Here is a 25,388-nt window from a genome sequence, read left to right on the forward strand (position 1 = left end):
AGCCCATTCCCTCCATTCCCCCTCATTAGTCTTCATTCCCTGCATCACTCTTTCCCCCCTTCTCCCTCCATCTCTCTGCACTCAGAAGTAGGGCACAGAGGCTCGACTGTTTATAGCAATGCAGCTGCAAGCGGCAAGAGGGGGGAGAGAGAGAGGGCGAGAGAGAGAGAGAAACATGGGGAAAACACAGGAGGGAGCAGGAGCAACAGAGAGGAGCAGGAACAGAGTGCACACAGTAATGTGCAGCCCAGTTTAATAATATTTCTGTCTTTACCAATACAGTCATACAAAGGACTACACTTGCGCCCACACACACACAAACACACACACGTACACACACGCACTCTTATCTTCATAATTGCCATCACAGTCAGTGTCAAAGTCCGCATTTATGACAGGATGATCAGCATCTCATTTACAGCACAAAAACACACACCGTACAGGCCACAAATCACTGGCTCATTTCATTACGGTCTCCCTGTTTAATCATTAATCCAAATAAACAGGTTAGCAGCAGTGCTAATATGAAAACGTTGTACTTTTCTCCCTTTAACTAACAGGAAAACCACATTCATTTAGTTTGTTTGATCAAAAAAACAGTTTCCAAACAGTTGCATGTATCGTCTTAATGGGATCAATTTCTTGCATTAGCATGAAAACTGGGACACACAACTAATCCAATTTACACTGGACGGGAAACTGAATTCTGGCTCAGAAACCATCAAAGCTAAACTATGCCACACTTTTAAAGGGTAACTTAGCAACGTATCCAATTATTACAGTGTGAGACAGACATGTTGCCTTTTTTAAAGGGTGACTTTGGTATATTTCAACTTGCATCATTTTTGCTCATGTTTTTGTGTCCAAATGACTAATGGAAACAACAGTTTTCATAAAAATTGGTCCAGTATTGAGAGAGAGAGGGCTGCAACCATGAAACAGGCTGCAATGTAACCACTTGATCATTTGCGTACTGTCAATTTACATCCACTAAGTTTTTGTTTTTGCCATTTAAAGGCTCATATTGTTATTATAAGTTTCTGGTAACATAATGGAAAGGATCTCTACAGAGAAAGACCTTTTGAATACAGAGTAAGTCCTTTTTGTTTAACCAGAAACTGCTCTGACATCGCTATCACCACACCCACCACATGTCAGTTAAATAAAGAGTAATTTTAGCACGTGTAGAGACAGCATATTTTCACATCTACATGGATGAATAAGGGGTTACTTTAACCAAACCAGAACTGGTGATTGTTGGAACTGTGGAAAGATGAACAAAGACCTTTTTTGGGAGTTTTACTTTGTGTCTGTCTACTTTGACCGGAGTGTGTTTTACAATTATTAAATTGCTGTTGTTTATTTCAACAGAATCTGGTGTGTTTAGCAATGATTTCAGTGCTGTTTCTGTTTAAACAAAAACAGATTTTTCTGTATGGATCCTTTCCATATTGTTGTCAGACAAAATACCAATCTGAGCCTGTCAGTGGCAAAAATGCACACTTTGAGTGGATGCACTTTGCTAACATGCCCTGAGTGATTACCCTACAGCCTGTTTTGTGGCTGCAAGCTACAGCACTCTCGCTCAATACTGGACTTCAACAGTTGTTGTTCCCATTAGTCACTTAGACACGAAAGTTAGCCTTTAAGAAACAGTCAGCATGTCAATCTCAAACTGTAATAATAGCTGCTGGTAACGAGCATTACTAAAATGTTAAATTGTTCTAACTTATACTAATGGCCAAACAGATTTTGTTTTTGTTTTTTCTTATGATGATATGAAAGTAGTGAGTTCGTAATAACAGAGTTGCAAAACAAGTTCTACTCCTACAACATTTAACATTCCCCCAAAACCCAAATTAAGCCACACTTCAGCTGCCGAAGAACAATGAGAGAAATTGCCGCTTAAAACTGCAATCAAAGCACAAGCTGCATAAGTAATTATCCTCTAAAGCTCATTTCATTTCATGTAAGCTGAAGCAGAGCAGCCATCACCATCGCTATCATCTGGTGGAAAATATACTTTGACTTTACTCTGGTCTTTTATTTATCTTCTTTAATTTTCCTTTAGCTGAGCCTTAACGTTGTGTAACAACATGTGTCGGATAACATCAGTGCTCAAACACTCATCCAGAAAATGCAGTGGCTGTAGCGATGTGGAGATATCAGGCTAATCTTTGCCACATGGTCATGTACAAAAGGTGAGTGGTGTGACAACCCACAAGGAACTGTTACAAGTCCTTTCAAAGTCTCCCTCCACTCAAAGATGTGTTTTGCTTCCTGTTACTTTACTGACATTTAAGCTTCACTGTTTGACACTAAAAGGCTTTCACATTTATCTGTTAAAGGAGGAAAGCTCCTCGGTGGTCACTCTAAATCTCAATTTAAGTCATGTTTATATGAGCAGGAGCAGTTTGGTAGCCAATCATTTTCCAATATGAAACTGACACAAGTGCCATTTGGAAACTTAAAGCTTTCAGCACACAAACACTGACTGACGTTTACATAAACAGTATATTCCTTTTATTTGCCTTTATTCCAAAAAAGAAAGTGAATATTCCAGTGATACTCTAATTTACATGCAGCCATGCATACTCTGACTAATGTGCCCTGACATGTGGTTTTTCACATCAAAATGTGAAAAAGTGGAGCAGCTGGAGCTGCTTGTGCATCTTTGCACCTTTTTTAAAAAAGATGTTTTCTGCAGGTGGTGGACTTGTTGGATTATGCAAACACGAACATCCCTCCATCATTCCCTCAACCACCTTCTTGTAAAGTTCGGCCTTGTGATTTTTGTGCATTTCTCAAAACTCGTTGATATCCCAAGTTTTTCAGTTTTTGTGTGATTTTGTTCTGACCAGAAATGTGGGCTTTTCCCTTGTGCATGCATCTCTACTCCTGGATAAGTGCTGCAAATTGCAGTAAAAACCTCAATTGAGATGCATATTCCAAATGTGCCGGAGATGTTCAAAAAATGCTCCTAAAACCCAAATAATATCGTAAATCAAACATGCTTAATAGGTAAATATTACATTGCAAATGCTACATTGCTGAAGGTAGCCGTGCCCAGGTTTCCCTTGTCAAAAAGCTGATGGGATTATTCAATTTGAGTTTGGATCATTGCAGAAAATAAGCTCTGTGATAAACAAACATTTATGATAATTACACGTTTTGTTTAGCAACATAATCTTCACAAATGAAATGCAGTTTTAGGATTTTTGAGGCCTAAATGCAAGTGCCGGGGGTAAAAAGCTATTGTTAGTCCAAAAACGAACTACCCCACGGTTGTATGATTTAACGTCGCCACAACAACAAACCGTGACGACGTTCTATAGTCTCATTTAGCCACTTGTTAGTAACCACCTTTTGTCAGACACATAAAAGCTTCAAAATTCACCAGTGCCACATTTACTGACGTACATGGAAGACTCATGAGCTCGTGTTAACCACAGACCTTATTTCAGGCATCTCACAAAAAAACAAACAAAAACAAGCACACTGACTTAGAGACAAGGGACCCAGGAGTGATGAAATGCTAATTCAGGCTTAGGACTTTGGAGTTTTAGGACTCAGTCCTGAGTCGCTCCATACAGGTCTGGCAGTACTTGTTCATTTGGAAAGAGGAATGGCCAATGGGGCAACACTTTTACCATCACTCTCGCCGACCAATAATGTGATTTCGTCACTCGATCACTCACTTAGTGACGGACAGACTTTTGGCCTGGCACGCTACGATCCAGCCAAAAATTACTGAGAAAAAAAAGCAAAGCATCCACAAAGGTACGGAAGAAGAAAAGCTAGCAAACATGATGCATGGTTTAACATTCACAGCCACTAACCGTCTGCACTCTCCACTTTAATCGACCTCAGCGTGTAAATTACCCTGTGCAATACTGTATATTGTGCAATATTGTATAGTTAATGTAGTAACTTGCAATTTTGTATAAAGGTTGTGCAATGTGTATAGTCTATAATGTTTTGTCTGCCGAAAGTTGTTAAATTCAGATCACATTGTTTATATCTATATTCACCTTTGCTATTTTTTGTATTTTTTATTCTCCTTTTTATATTTTTCATTTTATGTTCAATGTTGAACTGAGATGCTGTAACGGGAATTTCCCTGGTGTGTGAATCAATAAAGGCTATCTTATTTCAAAAATATTTAGAAAATTAGCAATTTCTTCAAGAGAAATACATTCAACCGGGTTAGTTGAATCTTAAGAGGTACACATACTGTTTTGTGGAGAAACACTGAATGTAAACATAATATTTGCTTTCGAGAAAACTGAAAAAAGCAAGTTTTTGTTGCCTGAAGGTTTATATGTATAAGGTCTAAGTTTAGTGCTGACGGCTGATATTTGACTCTTCAGATGGAAACTATTTCATCTTGTTGCAGAAGCTCGTGAATCATGAGCCAGACTTGGCAACCACAGATGAATTGCACAGCTGGAAAATGACCGCTACACACACAAATATAACACTAGTCTGCACACAAAGAGAATTGCATGGTCACACTCTCTCACACGAACACTCCCTGTGTGTCTGTAGGTCACAGACGATCATGGATGTAACTGTATGCACACACACAGGCACCTGGCACAAAGCAACACCCAGTATGTTCTCACACTACATGCATGCAGTCCCTCTCTACATACAGCACCTCTGAGTACATCAATCCAATTGGTTTCTCCTACGATGCACACCCACGCACAGACACAGGAGCAGGACACACTTACTGATTTTCTCCTCCGCTTGGGAGAACGGGAAACAGCACAGTTGACCCATGGCGCCTCCTTCCCTCTCCTCCTGTTCCCCTCTCCCCGCTGTAACCCCTCTTCTTTCCCTTGTTCTAAGACAGACTGATGGAGCGGCAGTCCTGCGTCTTCCCTCTGTCGCTCCCACTCTTTATCTCCCCCTTCTTCTTCTCCCCCCTTTGAAGGACAAATGGAGCCAGTGAGGATGGAGGCAACAAAAACCCCTTCCCTTTCCCTCCGTGCAGCCTGGAGAAGACTGAGCAAGTCAGCCGACGGGGAAAAAAATGAAATGAGTGGCTCCTTGCTCTCGCTCTACTTTGCTTTGCACTGACACAGGGAGGAGGGGTGTGTGTATCAGAGAGAGAGAGAGGAGAGAGAGAGGAGAGAGAGAGAGAGAGAGAGAGAGAGACGAGAGAGAGAGCGAGAGAGAAGAGAGAGAGAGAATGGAAGAGCTGAAGTGTCTGTGCGTGTTCAGGAGACAAAAAGACAAAAAGAGAGTAATTTGTTCATATGTGTGAACTGGGGAAAGCGGAGGAGGGGTATGTATGAGATAAAAAAAAGTGTGTCTGCATTTATGTGTGTGTGTTTGTGTGTGTGTGTGTGTGTGTGTGTGTGTGTTTGGCTGAAAGGGGACAGAGTAGGTGGGGTGTGTTGCACGAGCGATCTTCAGTTACTGTATATGTAAGACTGAGAGACAGTGAGCATGTTTCCGAGTGTGGCAAGTGTGTGGAAGAGGAAAAGGGAGCGGTATATATGTGGCGACAGCAGACCCTAATGTGTGTGTATGTGTGTAGCGCAGGGGGGGGGGTCCAGGCTCCACCTCCCCTCGTCCACACAGCTTGAATAATGGTTGTAGAAAAGCCGGCAGCTGCTGCATGTATCCTGTGTTATTTATGAGACCTGCACTGGTATTTTGTTGCGCACAAATGTCCCCAAAGAATAGACAAAAATTTTTTATTCCATATTAAAAATAGGTCAATTTCAAGATGATGTTCAGGAGCAGAGATGGATGTCCCAAGGTGAGGGTCAAGGGAATATGGAGGCACACTGTCAGCAGTTTTGCATTTCAGGGTCAGTATACTTCATATTTTATTGTTTGCTGCAGATATTATGAATAATACATGCTGCAATGTGGTATTTAAATCCTGAACCTAAGTGAGCCTCAGCCGATGATGTGTGTCTGTTCAGGCTGTTATTTCTTTAATTCCATCTGCCTTGAATGAGCTCTGGTTTCTTTTTACTCACTTGCATTTTGAATAATACTCTAACTACATAAGAGTGTGTGTGTTTTTGACTTCTTAGTTTGCTCTTAAAGCCTGAGTATAAACGCATCTGTAGAGAATATTATTTAAAGAAATACTATGCAGGATTTCCTGAAAAACAGTGTAATGACTCATGCAAAAGTAATCTTTCTCAATCAGCACTTATGATCCGATAGACGTGTGTGACGCTGCATTATCTGCTGAGACTTTGCCCACTGCCTGAATTTTCTTCTTATTTTGTTGTGTTTACAATGTTTTTGAGCGTGTACCCCAGCCAGTCACAGCTGCAGGTCAGGACCAGGACCAAAGAGTATATAAAGATAGACAACGTGACAGTTCCCCCAAAGTGTAATTTTTCAATCTCAGTTGCCCTCTGGTGTCTGACTGCAGCATAGGTCCTAAGGCCTCCATGTTAGTTAATGGTGATAGGCTGAACTAAAAAATAAAAGCACACGCCAAATAACTTTTTCCTAAAGATGGATTCTAACACTGAAGGTAGTTCTCATCACCCTGATGTTTGCTCAAATGTTTGTTTTTATGACAAGTTTGGTTTTAATGAGATATTAAATTATACAAAAGGGGGCTTTTCTGCCATGACTGACAGGTGTTACAGCCAATCCGTGTGCTTGCATACAATGGAGCTGATCGCGATTGGTTGGATGGGTGTTTTGGCAGGAACTCCCCCACTGCGAATATCGCTACTGCGCAGTCTCCGGCTCTCAATGACATCACCCTTGCAAGATGGCAATACCCGTATCTTGGATATTTTAACCTCACTTCAGCATAGCAGGGTTAAGTGGGGGTGTGTCATCCATCTTTATACACAGTCTATAGTCGGGATTTACAAGATAGTGGCAAAGTGCCAGAAAAGCTACAAAAAGCAAGGACAGAGTGCCAAAAAAACCCAAAAAGTTTGAATTATATGTTTACAAACACAACTCACAATTTCCCACACAATCATTTATATTAAAACATCTGCCGATCTAAAAATTTTCATTCACTCACTCTGCACTCTGCTTCTCCTCTCATTCATCCATAATTCAATAATTCATTAATCATTAAGTCATTTATGCCATTTAACTTTTTTTTCCCTACAATGGAGACAGGCTGACATTAGCTCATTACAGGTTTCTTTACATGGCCATCTGCTCCAGGCTCGCCACTGCAAGTGTTTACGTAGCCTACATTGCTGAAGATAGCTACAAGCATGAAACATGTCATCTTGGCTGCTGATGTTAATTTCTTGATTTCAGATCATGTTCCTGTTAGCACATGGTCAGATGTGTTTAAAAGGTCTTATTAGGGATTTTTCACAATAAAAAATGCCGCTCTTCTCCTTTACGTTAATTTGCTGTACAGTGCTACAAGTAGCTACATACTAACGCCAGAGAAACATGTAATTGCAACAATGGTGAAGAAACACCGAGATGTGAAAAACCCAGAAACACTGACCAATCAGAGCAGACTGGGCTTTTTCAAGAGGCTGGCTTAAAGAGACAGATGCTTACACGAACATTTCAGACAGAGGGTGAATACAGGTTCAAGCACCGACAGTATAAGGAAAATGAAGTGTCTTTTTTTTTTTTTTTACTTTATAACATGCTAAAATGTTCTTGTAGAAACTTAAAATACAAGTATGACCCTGAAAATAAGCATAAAAGTACCTCCTATAACAGCACTTGTAGGAATATTAATTTGATAGTTTACTACCTCAACTAAATCGAGTCCTGCCTTTGACTTTTCCAACAGATTCCTGACAGAGTAATGGCTGATACCTGATATCTGTTTGGTTATCCGCATTTGGTCTAATCACGTCACATGTCTTAAATGCCTCATGACACATTGTGAAAACATATGAACATCAGGCTGTTGAAAGTAAACACTGAATAATTCAGTGTTTAAGTGCAGCCATAGATGCCGCAAGCCCATAACTGATTAGTCATAAGCAGTTTCTTCTCATTTTTCTCATTGTTTATCTGTATTCTCATACTGATCGATTCTCAGTCTCAATAGTGGCAGTGTCACCTGCATATTTGCATAATGAAATTAGATGAGCAGTTTTGATCTAACATGCTGTGGTGTCCAAAAAAGACAGACTTTCCTGCTCTCACTGAGCTCAGCGTCAGCACTGCACTCTGATGTAATGGCCTCAAACGAGCGCTCACAGTCAGAGCTCGGTTCAGTCTGGCAGCATGAGCTGCTGACTGAAAGCTCTGACAGAGGAGAGAAAAAAAAATGCTGAGCTTCATCCATTAGTCTACTGCTGGTGAAGTGGATGGTGGCCAACTCAAGAGTCAAAAGAGACCATCAATCTGTGAGTTTGAGTTAATTAAATAAAGTAGCAAGAGGATTATTGCTTAATGAAAGGGGAGTAAAATGGAGTGTATCTGCTGCATTTATGAGTAAAAAATATAAACTAATTTGTGGTCATGTTTTTAAATTTTGAAAAAAAAGAGCGATTCCAATTATCTATTATTATTATTAGCTCTTTGCACACACACACACACACACACACACACACACACACACACACACATATTAGGCTGTCAGCGTTAAGGCATTAATCCCGACACAATTAAGGTCTGTAATTAATGCATTCATTTTTTTTTTTTTTAATTTGTTAATCACTTGCCAACTTTTCCATCTTTAAGAGAATGTATCGGGCTGGATTTGAATTGAGAGTGATGATACTGGTGTATGACACAAGACCTGAAGAATCCAGTGATACCATCCATGTCATGCTTAATAACACTCCAAAGTTAGGCAAGATTTTGGCAATGGAAAAACAGCATAGTCATTTCACAGGGGTCCCTTGACTTCTGACCTCAAGATATCTGAACAGTGCAATGCAAAATAGTGGAATTGAAAATGTGATTTTAAAAAAAGGAATTAATCGCGATTAACTACTGAAATTCTGCGATTAATGCCATTTGGCAGATACATAGACAGACAGACAGACAGACAGAAATAAAGACAGACAGACAGACATAAAGACAGAGATAGATAGAGAGAGAGATAGATAGATAAATGTAGCACAGTAAATCCCAGAAGAGATTTACTGGATCAATGTTACTATTCTCTTTCAACTGTTCAATGACCTGTCCAGTATATTTCTTTGGCGCAATTATAAAAAAAAGGAAAGAAATTCAAAGGAGCCCCAACAAAAAAAGGTTATTTCAGTTGACGCACGGTTCCTGGAGCATTGTCTAACAATATGCCTCTCAGCTCAAGGACAGAGACTTTATTGGGGGGAGAAGAAAGGACACGAGCACCCAATTTACAGTCTTTAACAGTGCAAAAAGGAGAGGAACGTTTCAACACCACTGTGTCTTTACCAGAGTCAAAGCTGACAGACTACAGCTGCACATCAATAATCCTGTTGTATACCATGTGCCAAGATGAAATTTCAGAAAGGTATGAAAAAATAACTTAAAGTAACTGCCCATGCCTCATTTGCACCATTAAAGGCTTAAAATTGATCAGCGTGCTCCAGTCCTTTCTTCCCTCCTAAAGATAGAAATGTTGGCCGGTGAATACTGCGATTAAAAAACAAAAACAAACAAATAAATTTTAAAAAACACTACAAGTACAGACCTTTTTTGCATTGCGATTAATGGGTTAACGCTAAGAGCCCAAACCATTTCTTAAGAAACATTAATTTTATACCAGAAGGCCTTTTGGTTCAAGCCCTCTCGATCAACATCCCCCTTCAGTCCATGACAAATCTAATGAATCCCTTATTTGTAGCTGCATGTGCACAACACTCAGGAGGAGGCCTCGTTAAAAACACACCTCTACTCTTCACATTAATGGAGGATTACAAACGGAGGAGTGGGGTGTGGTAGTGGTGGTGGTGGTAGTAAGGGGAGGTGAGTGTGAAGAGTGACAGAAATGTGAAAGAAAATAAACCTACACACACACACACACACACACACACACACACACACACACACACACACACACATACACACAAGCCACATATATTGTAGTGCATTAGGCACTGAGCTCAGCTGTGTCAGGAGACAGTGGAGCCCTGTCCCCAACAGCAGCATTTATTTCACAGCTGCCACTTTTTACACACACACACACACACACACACACACACACACACACACACACACACACACACACACACACACACACACACACACACAAACACACAGCCGTGATGACTGCTATTTGTAGGGCTTAAGTGTTGTCATTGATGAGGCAGAATTGCTATTGAGCGTTGATTTTAGCACGGCCGTATGTGTACATGAACACGTCACTCCTGCACACACACAGGCATCATCTCATTGATTTGTCCTTTTAACTGGAGGTACATATCAGGATATTGTTATGATTATCCAAAGCTACTGATCAGAACCAGGTAGCGCTTTTATAAACAACATGTCATATGTGGATATTTTTAACTCGCCCGTGCTCATACCTTTTCCTGCCATTTCAACAACAAAAGCTTGGGGACTAATAAACACAGTCGAAATTTATGTTTGTGCAAGTCTGTGAATAAATGTTTAGGAGCCACTTTTGGCACACTCTCATTAAAGGGCTTACAATGCAGTGAGAGAGACGGCTGAAGAAAACACTGCAACAGTGTTGACTTTGTTCAACTGACGGTCGACTCACGTTGCCTGAGTCACAAGACAGGTTATGCACACGTCGAGCATAAGACAACTGCATGCTGCGGATAACAGAGGCTTCAGTCTGCTCTGGTGATGTGGCTTTCTGTTTAGCATAACACGTAAATGCAACTGCAGCACTTAAAGAATGGAAACACCATGCTGTATGAGCACAAAAACAAAAACGTGTTATAAATAATGTTAAGACGTGTGTGTGACATGCCTGCCATTTTAGCATTTCTACTAGACATTTTTTCCCCACACACCAGCCCTCTGAAACCTGGAGAGACATCACTATTCCCGTGCTGCTTTCAGACGCCTTTGAACTCTAAGCAAATTGGTGAGATTTCATTCAAAAACATGGAAAAAAAAGGCAAGTTGGTAAGAAATGTTCCAAAAATTGCAAGAAATTAGTGGATTTAGATTTTTTTTTAACTGTAGGTACAAATTCCAAGGAAAAAGAGACAAAAGCTAGGGAATACTCTATTTAAAACAGTATATGACAGAAAATGAGGAAAAGCATGAAAGGTCCACTTTATTCCAAACGACAAAAAAATGGCTATTTATATGCATCACATATTACAGCCTGGATTTAACACAAAAACAAACAGGCTTGGTAAACAAACACTGTTTCATTGTTATGAGGAGTTCAGCAAAAGGCGAGTTTTTCCAATTGAATTAAGAATTGGCCCTAATGTTTATCATTAAATTCCCCAGACAACTAGAACACCACTCTTATTAGTCATAGCTGCAGCTTTGGGTGGGAAAATTGCCTTTTAAAGCATGTTTGTTTCTCTAAAGTATCTGTCTCTCTCACACACACAAAGTGGAAACTACAGGCCTTAATATGCTGTTCACTGATTTACTGCGATGAATCGATTTCGTGAACATGCATTCGTGGTCTGTGGGCGTTCACTCATGCTCCAGAGAACAAACTAACCATTCAGTTAGTTGCTGCTGTTGAATGTGATTGCTCTGTGGTATTTCGATTTTCCCATCCAGACTGTTCAGGTTGTTAAAGCTTCTCTGAATCAATCATACGGTTTACGGCTGTGGGATTTTTGTTTTATGTTCACTGCTGCGGGTTTACATTTTTACCACATCTTGAGGTTGGTTGCATTATTACGTAGCCTCTTATTGGATTTGATTCAGATGAGAGTAATTTTGGGGTTATTCTTAACATGAGGACTTTGAAATGTATTTGAAAAAAAAACATGTTTCTTGATTAAATTTAGTTTCATGTCCTGCAGCAGGACAAGTTGATTAGTTTTCATTGAAATGTTTGACAGAGCTCAGCTAAATAAATCTTCAAAATGATCAACAATGGAATAAAATGTTTAGGCAGACAGAGAAACAGATGGAGGAAAAATATTTCACTTCTGTTTCGGCTTATTCTCATCACATCTGACAGAGAAAACCTGAGGGACAATTCTCCATTTCTAAACCGTTATCCAATCTTCCCCACTCTCCTCTCTGCTATTATTCCTCTCCCTTTCTCTCCATCGCACCGCCTGACTCTTTCTTTGTTTGACCCATGTCGGCCCCTCCTTTTAATATCAAACTTCAATTCGCTCGTCTGTTAATGTCACCTTTGCTCAGACTCTCAATCTTCTCCCGCCGTTTGTCTGGCCACCCTATCTGCTCGTCTCATCTCTGCCATCCGTTTAATTCCACTGCTTGTGCTGGTCCTTTCTTCTCTCCTCCGTCTCTTCTTTCTCTCCTCATGCTCGTTTATCATTCCTGTTTAATCTCACTTTTTCCGTCCTCCATCCTCTTCGATCTCCCTCACTTGCCCGTCCATCCTCCGATCTGCTCAGTCACTGTTGCTTTATTTTCTTTTTCTTCTCTGGCCTTTGCCCTGATGTCCTCCTTGTCTCATCTGCTTTATCTCAGCCCTTCGTCTGTCCTCTTAACAATCACTACTGCAAGTACTCAGTTGTCAGGTGCTTATTGTTTGCTGCACTTAATGTAGAAGATTTAGAACATGAGATAAGACACTAGTCTCTGAAGCACAGGCTTTGCTGTTCTCGCTTTACCAATATTTAAAAAGCACTAGCAGGGACTTGTTGCTATTGAGGCGTCTTTAGGACTCTTCAGGCGCTCTTGGCAGCAGCCTCAGCCAAGTTCTCTGGAGCAATGTGTGAAGCTGTTTTTGTCTTTGTGTCCCAGATGCTTTGGCGGCTGTCTTCCACCATTATAAACAACAACGGATAAAACAAGCAATTGTCACACCTCTTGGGCCCATAGACTGTCTAAAATTATGAATGTAGCAACCATGACATCACACATTGTTTTGGACTCTGTTTTGAAGCCATGAGTTTGGCTTTTTGGTTGCACAGTACATAATAAATGTAGTTATTATCTTGGCTTTTACATTCACAGAATAAAATTCTTAAAGAAATTGCACTCATGTAATACTTCCGAAAAAACCTGATCTCTCTCTCTCTATATGGAAAAAAAAGTTGAAAATATCTCAGACTCTGAATAGCAATCTTGTAATTGGTAGTTATGACATTTTTAATGATATGACGAAAATGGAGTATGAGCAGGATACACTACATTACGCTCGCTTTTCTCATATTTTCCTCACAGACGTCCAAAAAGGCAGTGCAATACCAGTCACAGATGGATATTCTTACTAAACTAAAACATGAAAATTGTCAAAGTTATATCAAAGTTATACATTTAAAATACTACAACAAAAATCATACTGGTGGAAGCTCTTATTTTTGACATACACATATATTCAAACCTTTTTAATTTCCATCTAAGAATAACGCTTTGCCTGTTGGAGTTTCATTAATAATTCGTCCCTTCAAAGAGCACTTCCTTCAATTGTGAAATTATTATCTGCTGTGTTTTTGAAGCTTTGAAATTAGCAAAGGCTCACGCTTGTTTAAGTGCTATGCTGCTGTCATCAAACAAACTTTGGCAATACCACTGTGGTGTGAGAGAGATATATGCAAAACTACAACAAAGGCCTTATTCAGATGCCCTCGCTAATGAATTAGAAATTCAGATGTCCTCTCACTCTAATGAATTAGAAGAGGGAGACAGGAAGAGTAGGAGGAAAGGAAAGAGGGAGTTTAGTGTCTATTCTGTAAAATTAATTATTAGAAACAGAGCCAGTCGTGATGAGCTGACTGTTTTTTGGATCTTAAAATTTTTTGGTAATATGTTACCTAGTACACTGACACCCTTTCATGTCTAAAGAAAATGGAAATTTTTAGTCACACATTATAAAATTTTGTAAAAGTCTGATCTTGCAGGGTCACTATTTGCAAGACTAAATCTAGATTTCTTTTATGATTATTATTTTCCATTCTATCTACTTAATCCAGTTCCCCCTGCCAGGTTTCTTTCAATACTGAAAGCAGTAAAATTATTTTTTAGTACTGTTTTTATAAAAGCAGAGCAGATCTTTTCTTAGACATGCATGTTGTTTCTTTCAACTCAATTTTAGGCATGAAATGTTTAGTTTAGTTGCTTATTTGAAGTTGGGTGTATGTGATCACTGTTATTTATTTATTTATTTATTTTCCAGTCTGCTTCTGGTGGAAAAAAATCACACAAAACTCCCTCTTAGAAATATGACGTACGAACAGATAAAAGGTGTCACATGTTGACAGTATTCTTGTCAATTCGGCTTTAACATAAACTATAAAGATAAACTGTATTTACAAACTTTACATTCTGGATTTTGTGGCATTTAACTCACTAGCAGCCTCCGTTGAATCAAAAATTAAGATTTCTGAACAAAGTAAGTGCCAGTTAATGGATCAGATACGAGCAAAATTAAACACAGACTCTTGTTCCCTCCTCAACTCCACCAGATCCTCGTCCTTTTTAACAGAATAAGACAACCGAGACCTGTTCACGTTCTTGCGACTCCCTGGAGTTTCCTCCATGTTCACTGTCTATCCAGTTGCTGTTTCCTGTTTGGTGCAGGAGAGAGTGCAACTATTTGTTGTTGACAATCTTCACATTATTAAACACCTGTATCTGCATAAGCCACGGCTAAGAAATTAACAATAATGTTGCTTTTATTTTGTCGGAACGTCAAGATGAGAAAAAGACTTGAGACGGCTTGGACTAAATTTTATTACGACCTCACGAAACGAATGAGATCACAGGAGCGTGCTACAACTCCAGCAAAACCCTCATGATTTTATTCCAACCTTTGAACTTTGTCTATGCCAGTGAAACTGCTTGGAAAGTTGTTTGGTTTAAGGCCAGCATTAGTTGTTTCTCAAGAAATTCTGCTGCAAGAGGAAGCTAATCACTGCTGTTTACAGTAAAAGAGGTCCTCAGAAACAGAAATAGCTCAGAAAATACTGAGAAAAAGGGGAGAGACTGCAAATGAGCTGCTGAGTCCCAGGAAATTATTAACAGTAACACTACAGTGCTCATGCTAGAAATTGTATTTTTAAAATCTGTTATTCACATAGATTTTTAGCAAGCCAATTAATTTTTATCCACTTAATCCCCCCCCCCAGGTTTCTTTCAATACTGAAAGCAACATAATTATTGTTATGCTATTGTTATAAAAGCAGAGCAGATATTTCCTCAGACTTGTTTACTCCATTTCAGGCATGAAATGTTTATTTTAATTTTGTATTTAAAGTTGGCTGTATGTGTTCACTGTTATTTATTGGTTAATGGTGTTTTTAACATATATATTTTTATTTTATTTTTCTTTAATGTTTGAAATAAAATACACTCAATTCTATGCAGGTTTATGGTTTGTGTTCATAGCTCAGATTAGGGAGCAAGATGCTGTTTCACTGTTGACATTTAGACAACTAAACAGCTTTCATTTGAAGCCCTTTCCTGTCTTCTAGTGCACATTGACTCTTAAAAAATTAAACCATCTCCAACAAGACTTCACCATGTCTACATATTTTTACACTACATTTTACATTTAAGGCCTCAGGTAAACCTGAACACTGCCCAAAAGCCATTAACTCCTCAACATTGATGTTTCTAAAGCTGCAGTTTCCTGTTTTAGTATTTCTCCAGAAAGATGTTAGTCCACTCAAATGCAAATTAGGAAATTGCGTCATCTGGCACTGGTGGCTGGCAACTGGAAAACGAGCTCTGCCAACAACTCGCTTTGTGGGAAAAAGCCAAGCAGCACAGTCTGTACAGAAGTGAGTCCCCTTATCTCAATAAAATACCAAAAGGTCACAGAGCGACAAACCACCTTCATCTGTCCATGTGTGCACGCTGCTTGAGTGCTGGAGATTTGTGTAAGTGTGTGTGTGTGTGTGTGTGTGTGTGCGCATATATTTATGCCTGTATAATATAGATGCATTTTTGTATATAAAGCTAAGGATGATACTGTAAATACCAATAGGTCATGACAGGAGCTTCACCAACACTTTACTGGAAGAGCATTATCTCCACTTTACAGATCAACTGGAAATGTCACACCGACTCTTTGTTTGTTAATGTAAAGACACAAACAAGTAGGGATGTGTTATGAAAGTCACGACATTTTCAAATTTCTCAGTCAACATGTTTTTGGCCTTTTCGGGCTTACCAAAAGGAGTTTAAACATTTATTTTTTCCAAACAAGTACCCTCTAAAGTGACATGACGAGTGATGACGCACCGTTTTTAATTACCTCCATTCTTTTGCTTACATTAACATCCAGCAGAGCAAAGTGTGGAAAAAGAATAAAATGAGACTTAAGTGTGTGTTTTTGTTCTGAGATATAAACTTTCGTCCGTCTGTCTAAACAGAAGTGGCAACACAATATTTCAAGGAATTTCCTTTTTTAGTATACAGAACAGAGGAGAAATACACAAGAGAGACGAGAAAGCAGGAGAATATCACTGAAGCTCTAACAGGTTTTATAGTGATTAATAGCTCACTGTTTAGTTGTCTGGCCCAAGGGACTTAAAGGGACAGTTCACCACAAAATCAGAAATGCAGATTTTTCCTCTTACATGTAGTGCTATTTACCAATCTAGATTGTTTATATGTGAGCTGCAGAGTCTTGCAGATATTTGTAGTAGAGATGTCTGCCTTCTCTCCAATATAATGAAACTAGATGGCACTCGGCTTGTGTTGCTCAAAGTGCCAAAATAACATTTGAAAAACTTGTGCCATGAAGGAACTATTTTCTTTCTACTGAACTACACCATGAAATTGAAACTGTTCAAAACAACATCTGTGTGTTATCTTGAGTAACTGAAAGGTTTCCCACATTTTCATTTATTTCTGGTGGTCTGCCAAAAATGTAAACATCTGCCACCACATATTGATTTTATGGAGCTGGGCTGTTCATTAGGAGCACTATTGGAATACCATTTGGTTAATGACTGCAACACACTCTCAGAGCACAGCACACACTCTGGGCACAGACGGAGCAGCAGAACACCAGATGCATTAAAAGTGAAACTTAACAGTTCATTATGCTGGGTCTAAAAGTCTGATTGGATTAAAATATCAATTACCCACCTTGCAACTCCAACTCCTCAAACTCTTCAAACTGCTACGGGAAAAAAGAACTCATGACAAGTGCCGCCTGTGCTGCGTTCGTGAACCCCCAAGAAAGTCTGAATTTAGAGAGGTGAACAGAATGATTACAGAAAACGGGGGGACACATACGCACACAAGACCCACTGTGCTCTACTTACTGAGGTGCAAACAGGAGATAGACACAGTTATCAACTATCCACTGGACATAACAGAGTATCTAAAAAGACAGATACTTTCCTCAGGAGTTGGTAGAGTTGGTATAACTTTAATGGGATCACATATATCCAACGAAAACCTCTTGTAAACCTTTTTCCTCTCACTGTCTATACTCTGTCCCCCTCCCCCATCCCAACACACAATCACACCCTACTGGGTTGTGTATCACGGGCTGCGTTGTGGATTATGTTGTACTGTGGATTATGGGATTAACACATAATCAGACAGTGACCACTGTGCACCACCAGAAAAAGCATACTGAACCTCAGTGTGAGGAACACGGATGTAGAGGAGGATATATGCGGCAATAACTAACCATGAGGTAGTACTCCCTCAGGTGTAATTTGCGCAGTTTGAAAAATCTTTATTCCCCTCTGAGTCACGGTCTACACTGAGCAATAAGATTGTCGAGTGCTGGCAGAGCAGTTAGGTTTATCATGGCTTTATACTCAGAAATTTACAGCTCTACCATTCTTAGACCATCAGCTTTTAGATAGATTATATTCCAACCATCTGCACAGCAGCTGTTTTCCATTCCTAAAAAATGTCTTTATCAATCTAAAAACTACGGTAAGCTTTGGAAGTTCTCCACTATAATCAGTCCACTTCTACTCGTGCGTGAAGTTCATCTGGCTAAATCAGTGCTACCAGTTTTTTCTTCACATTGTCAATCAGTGCTGTAATTACTGGGTCAGTTAATTGATGATCTAAAAATATATCTAGGTCTATGAGTTTAGGATGTGAAAGTTCATCCTGCTGGTGTGTGTTTTTAATTCACATTGTACTCTTGTCTGTCTTTGAGTACCTTGAAAAGTGCTTCGTAAATAAAAGGTATTCTTCTTATTATTATTTACTTCTGTGTGTGTCTGCATGTCCCATGTAAGCCAGCTGCTGTGCCCTCTTCCCTGTACAGTGCACTGAATCTTTTAGTAGCATGGAGTACCGGACCGTACAAGGACCGTACAAGCCTCGTTTCACCCCTGGTTACAAGTCAATATAGCAAAGAAATACACCAAGGGTCATTGCTACTTCCGGTCCAAAACTGACATCCTGCACAAAGCCCCGCCCCAGCTGCAGCACAGAGGTACAGAAGGTGTTTGCTATTTTATTCAAAGTTTATTAATACTGAATGTGATGAGTGTCCAGTTGCACTAAATTTGACAATGCACATCCTTGGGTCCCCAACATCACAACCGCCAAGTATGAAGTAAATCAGATCAACAGTTCTCAACATATGCAGAGGTCTGACAAACACATTCACACTCGCGGACAGAGATTTCTTGCTTTATAGTTAGATTACACCTTCAAAAACCTATGTCATGTATAGTGTAACAGTAGCACAAGTAAAGTGAAAGTCGTCAAACTGACTCAGTGATGTCAGTAACAAAGCAATACAAGGCTGCAAACAATATCTATCATAAACTACATATCACACCAGACCAAAATCTTGTAATGGCAAAAGTTCCTCTTAGAGGACAATTGTGTTATTTCTTATTTCAAAATTCACACCAACTTGGTTTAAAAAAAAAAATTATGTAACTTATAAGCTTTAGGGAGAAAGACACTTCTTTCTTATTCACAGACAGCAAGCCTAGCAGCTTAAACCCTCCACACTGAGCTGCACCGCGCACACTAAGAGAACTGGATTCAGCGCTCAGTTTAACATCCTGTGCGTGCATTAATATGTATATTGTTGTGAAAAACACTTGATAAAAACACAAGCTTTCTTATGACGATAAGTGTGAGGTAAACATCCCCGTCGCTCTGTCACTCACTCCTACTCACACACTGTCGCTCTTTGTTTCTCACAGACAGCCCAGTGATCCACAAAACATTGTGACAGCCTAGTTCCACTCACGCTGACAGCCTCTGTCACACACACACCAACACACACGAACAAAAATCAGTGTAGCTGCTTGACAGTGGGATTTAGGGAGTTCCCGTCAAGAAGCTTATGTGCACTTGGTGGTATACACTAATCCTGTTAACTCCATGGTAACAGTGTAATAATTTATTCATGTATGTTGTTACTGGTGATCCGGAGAGACAAATGCACATAAGCCAGTTTCCTTACTAAGACTTTAAAATGGCACATTCAGGGTGACTTTTTTCCTTTGAAACTGCTGCTTTAGCACTAAATATTTTGCCCCAGCCTATGACCAAATATTAAAAGGCACAAAACCAAGCGTTCTTTTGGCTTAAGGCAGCATGATAATATTTTTCGTTTTGGTTTGTCTGGTGGCTTTTAGGGTTGTGATCATCAGAAGACTGGCCTGGCTGTAACCTCAGGCCACGCTAGCAAGTAGTTCAGAGAGGAAATCCTCAAGTGAGGCTTCTTGGAGGCAGATACAATCCCTGTCATTACACTAAATTTGAAATAGATGACATGGTTCATGGTTCATGTTCTTCTAAATGTTTGGTGTGTAGGAGAAAAAGGTCACCACTCTTGCCTCCAATCTACGTAAGTGCACCAAGTTACACTACAGCACTAATATGTTAATTTACTGAGAGCAGAGACTCATTAGGTTTAGGGCTGTACCCGACTCGCAATTATGTCAGTCAAATCAAATTGACACTAGATATTAAACAGAAGTTATAGACTGTATCATATTGAGTGAGTTTGCTGTGAGCTTAAAATTCACCACTTTAAGCAGGAGGAAGATAATGTCAAAGCCTTTTTTCCTCCAAGCAGCTGCTTCCAAGTACGCAGCTGACTGTACCCACGAGCAGCGTGAAAGTTATGAGTGCTCACTCTGTAGCAAAATCTGGAGACCAAAAAAAATCAAAAGTACAAAACCTCTGACTCTCATGGGGCAGCCATAATTAGGTTTTCATACATTCAGTTACTTAGGGAATTTTTTACAAGAGGGTTTCCCCTCCATCATTCTCAGAAAAATCTAGTCCACACAAGCAGTAAAAAATGTCTGTCCAACTGAAAATGTAAAAACTAAAGCACTGTCAAGAGCATGCTAAACCAACAGGCGGTAATATGACTCCAACCTTAAAGCCACAAAAAGATGTTGGTCAGTCAGAAGCCTGAAGAAAAAAAAAAGAAAGCTATAACCAGAAAGCTATCTAGAGCAGGGACTCCCGTAGCTTATTGTGATGCCTCTGTTCCTCAATATAGTGGAAGAGTAACTGTACATACATGTTTAAAAATATAAAAAGTCCTGTTGGTGAGGTCAGAGCCAGCAATAGTTTAGCCCGTCCACCACTGCATGAAATGTCACCTCATTTGTGATGCCTCACCAAGGAGATAACAGCACACGCTTTGATAAAATCTTTCTTTTGCCTCTACACAACAACACTGAAAACAGAGTTCACTGTTAAATGTTCACCCTGGAAGGAGTTTTACAAAAGGTGCATTTTCAGCGACCTACAACTGCGGTTGTGTTTGGGCAGAAGGCCAAAATGCGTTAAAAAAGGCTCAGTTTTCAACTTGTCGACTAGGTCTTACTGTACAACCTCAGATACTGAAAATGCGACCTTCTCCTCTTCAAAATTCTACTTAGGTCTCTTCCCCCATGCGTGCCTCTATGAATCATATCTAAGCAGTTTAATGATTAAATGATACAAAAAAACATGATTTTTGCATCTCTCCTCTTCTCATTAGAAACAGCAGATATTTAATTTGCCATTATCACTGCCAATCGATTTTGGCTTACAAAACTCAACAGCACTTGTTGCACCTCACGTCCCTGTGAGGTCTGTTGATTTTGCAAACTGGATGAGATGCTGTGGAACAAAGAGTGGCTGCTAAAACTCTGATTCTGACTTTTTGTTTTATCTGCAGACATACAAAGCTAGTAAATTCAATAAAGTAATTGTCTTTCTTTTAGAGATAAAATAACCTGTTGGCTCCTTGCCTGCTGTTACAAGCCTGCAGCATTTGATAGATACTAGACACATCAATACTGCCTGTCTGGCTTCATCTGGCTTCAGCCCAAAGCCCACAGTGGTCAACAGTGCCATCTGGAGTTCATCTTCTAGGTCCATATCAAAGTGTAACAAAAAATGAAACATTTTCTCCACATTTCAGAAAAGTGCACATCAGAAATATCCTCACTCACATTCACTTTTTAGCCAATTGCTGCATCTTGAGGCCCATCAGCACTGCATTCATTCAGCAGCCATTATAGAGCTGCCATTCAACAACGCTGCCAACTTTTGAAAGAACTGGCAGGACAGTGATGTCTAAACTTGGCAGCCATGTCTTAAATGGAAATGAGCTCTTGAGTATCTCCATGCTGTTTGATTAGGGTCAGTCTGCTTCTCTTATAGCTTCTGATACACACACTATTTACACTGTAAAATGATGCAGAAAAAGCACAAAGTTTCATATTTGTCCAAACCAGTGTTGAAATAAAATCTACGCCCTTGTTCTGATAAGCACACAAAGGTTATTACTTATTATCTTACTCAACACACTTCTCTGCCAGTCACATCACCAGCACTCCCAGCTTTGCTAACTGGTATGAAAAATGGTATACAACCGCTCCAAAATAATTTGTAAATTTCCACAACAGATATATTATTTCTCAGCTAATATAATTGGCAGAGATAGAAAAAAATAAGCCATTTCCAACCCCAAAACATGCTGATTTTGTTCCACTGCTGAAGCTATAGAAAACAGCAAAGTGGAGAAAAGCACTGTCCTGAATGTGAGTACAAAGCGCCCTCTGGTGGCTTAATATTGCACCCGACAGCCACATACACAGCAAGCACAAACGCAACAAGGCTCTGCTTGTGTGTGTACGTGTGAGTATGTGTGTACTCACCGAGCTGTAGTGAAGTCTCAGTGTGGTAATATCCGTCTTGTTGCTTCTTTTTCAACATGGAACAAAGATCCACCCGCTCAACTGTCTGGTCTCCAAAAAACCTGAGTGTTGAAGTGAGACAGAAAAAGTGACAGTGAGGAAGACGGCGAGAAGAGCGTTGATGCCTCCAGCAGGTAGTAAAGGCCAATATCAGTCAGTGCAGCTACTTGTCAGCAATGATCACTCAAACTACAAGTGACAACCAAACTCAGCTCCATAAAAATGACAAAACTGGGTCTGAAACACTGCGACACGATGCTGCTCAAATAAAATGGATGCACTTTTAACCCTTTCAAAACTGGAGCGGCATGACTTTTCTTGGGCTGCTTTCAGACACTTTTCACAAGTATTTAAACCTTTGAGCTCTGAGCAAGTACTTGTAATTTTTTCAGAAAAAAAAGAATTATTTCAAATTCAAATGGCCTTTTTCAGGTCATTTGTTTTATTTAAACACGTGTTTCTCTTGTTTGCGCGCGCATGTGTGTGTGTGTGTGTGTGTGTGTGTAGGTAATTTTCCTGTACATTTTACTAATTTCTTGCTTATTTCTTTTGGTTTGATCACTCCTTTCTTCTCGTGTTTTTGATAAAAAATTTTGCCAATTTGCCCAGGTTTCAAAGGGTAAAATTGCAAAGAAAATTATCAGGGCTTAAACAATTCAAAAAGCCCAATATGTCATAATACTGATTAAAGGTATACTTTATTTGCCAAATGACCATTTATATATCAACTCACATTGTGTTACACTAAATTAGTTAGGAAAACTTTTGGTAAAGGCACATCTTGCTTTCACTCAATTCATGTTAGATGGAGCAGCGATGGCAAATATCTGAGGCTGTTTTTTTCTTAAATTACGGGACACGTTGGCCTGTATCCGTCCTCACTTTGGCAGTCAGATAAGATTTTACTGTTGACAGCCAAACTGTTTGTAGGCTACTCAACTGAGGTTTTCTGCATGTTTTATATTTATTATTCTTTTTTGTATCAATAACTTTTTCTCAAGAAGTTAAATACTTCAAAATAACAAATTCATCAGAAGATTCTAATGCTGCAGAAAAGTAACATTAAAGTGACAGTGCACACAACAACTGTAAAGAATATTTTACCTCACCAATGACTATTTATATATTAGTTACTCACCCCATGTTTCACTGAATTTGCAAAGAGAATTTGTTTTTATTGCATGTCTCCACAGTGAACAATGAACCAAAAAACAGAGAAAATTCCTGATGAATTTAAGTCATAGGGATCCATGTTTAACGACAGCAAAAACTGTATCAAAGCATAACTGTATCATGTGCAAAAAGCGAAACTCATCTTTGCTCTTTTCAAAGCCAGACTCCATTGACAAAAACAGTAATTTTACCTCACTGAACACAGGAGCTGCTGGTCCACTGCTGCCTCGATCAGTTAGTTTGTTTGTGTTATTATGTGAGTTTGGTGTTAAAGGTTTAGTTTGGATTCATCAAACTCTCACAATAACACAAACAAACTGTATAGACCGTTGGTCAATGGAGACTGGTTTTTAAAAGAGCACAGATCCGTTTCACTTTTCAGGTCTCCTTCAGAAAGGGCAGTCTTTTGGGGAAGTACTGAACATATGACTGGATAAATGGGCCTAAGATGATACTTCACAACTTGTGTGAAAGTTTGTAAACTGATTTTTTGATATATTTTTGCTGTTGTTAAACGTTAACTCCTAAGAGTTTAGGATTCTTCGTTCACCATGGAGGCATGCAAGAAAAACAAAGTTATCATCACAACTTAAACATAAAACGGGGTGAGTAACTGATGTACAAGTAATGATTTGGAGAGTGAAGTATTCCTTAAAACAAGTTCCAACTGAATTTGTGCAAACAGTGCAGTAGCTCTCTCCTTTTACTTTATGATGCCTGACATGTCATGCTCTCATCTATAGTCAGCATGCAGTATGGACACAAAACATCACACAATGTCCCCATTTATCAAAGAGCACTGGCCTAAAAATAGTCAGTGTACATGGCTGCCTGAAGATTTTGTCACATGAAAAAACAAAAGCACCTACTTGTTCGTGTAGTTGGAGAAGAGGCCTGGATCCACACGTTTTATACCCTGAGAGACACAACAGGAGAATATTTTTCTGTTTCGGTCACATTTATCACACACTTTAGGACGCTCTTTCTTTAAACACACACACACGCACACACGCACGCGCGCGCGCACACACACACACACACACAAACACACACACACAAACACACACACGCGCACACACACACACACACACACACACACACACACACACACACACACACACACACAAAGAAGGAAGACAAGACGCCACCCGGCAGACGCCAGACAGGATATGATGTCTTCAGGCGTCAGAGGAGAAAAAGACAGATGCTGTCTTTCCTCTGTCCATCCCGTCCTGTCCGCTGCTCATGTCTGCTTATCTTTCCATCCTCTAACCCCCTCACCCTCCTTTTTATGTCTTTGTCACACATTCCCTGAATCACTCCCTATGTCATTTTGTTTCTCCCTTCCACAGATACTTTTAATCCTGAATAATTTCTCCTCATAAACTATAAAACTAGTATGTAGAACTGATAATCATATTGATATTGTCTAACACATATAGTATACTAACATACTGAGTAAATCTGCAAACCACATACACTAATCAACAACATAAATGCAACATTTTTGTATTTGCTCCCATTTTTCACAAGCTGAAATAAAATATCGAATAGTTGACCTCTTCTCCAGAACAAAAGAGAATTTGGCAGTACATTTAAAGTCCTCACAACTGCAGACCATGTGAAATCTGAGACCAGGCACCCGGACAGCTCATGTAACAGTTGGTTTGCACAATCAAAGAATTTTGATCTTAAACAATCTTGCACATGAAGAAGCCAGGCAGTGGAGGTCCTGGGCAGGCTCCCTAGATTGGTTGGATGTACTGCCAAATCCTCTGAATCGACCTTGAGAGACAGCTAGTGGTAATGAAATGAACATTCAGTTCACGGGCAACAGCTGTGGTGGACATACTTGCAGGCAGCATCACAGTGACACGCTGCCTTAAAAAATTTTGACGTCTGTGGCATTGTGCTGTGTGAAAAAGCTGCACATTTAAAAGTGGCCTTTTATTGTGACCTGCTGTGAGGTTGAATGTTCAGCCAAATTCTCATGAAAGCCTGACCTTTGATGGTGGAGAAAAAGTAGCATTTTAGATCCTTTATTTCAACTTGCAAAAAATG

The 25,388-nt window shown here is 39.6% G+C and overlaps 1 protein-coding gene across 4 annotated transcripts in view; it reads right to left on the reverse strand.

Annotated features, from left to right (window-relative positions):
* Positions 1 to 25,388, reverse strand: part of akap7 (A-kinase anchoring protein 7) — a 63,841-nt gene that overhangs the window by 25,802 nt on the left and 12,651 nt on the right. For all 4 annotated transcript variants that reach the window (XM_088089459.1, XM_088089458.1, XM_042503538.2 and 1 more), the window contains 2 exons: positions 24,197 to 24,243; positions 22,116 to 22,216 (listed from right to left, as the gene is read on the reverse strand). In XM_088089459.1, the coding sequence (XP_087945585.1) occupies positions 22,116 to 22,216; positions 24,197 to 24,243 (148 nt within the window). The remainder of the gene's footprint in view (positions 1 to 22,115; positions 22,217 to 24,196; positions 24,244 to 25,388) is intronic.

This window comes from Plectropomus leopardus, chromosome 16, assembly GCF_026936395.1.
Source record: "Plectropomus leopardus strain MGB_pleo_1.0 chromosome 16, ASM2693639v1, whole genome shotgun sequence".
Lineage (NCBI taxonomy): Eukaryota > Metazoa > Chordata > Actinopteri > Perciformes > Serranidae > Plectropomus > Plectropomus leopardus.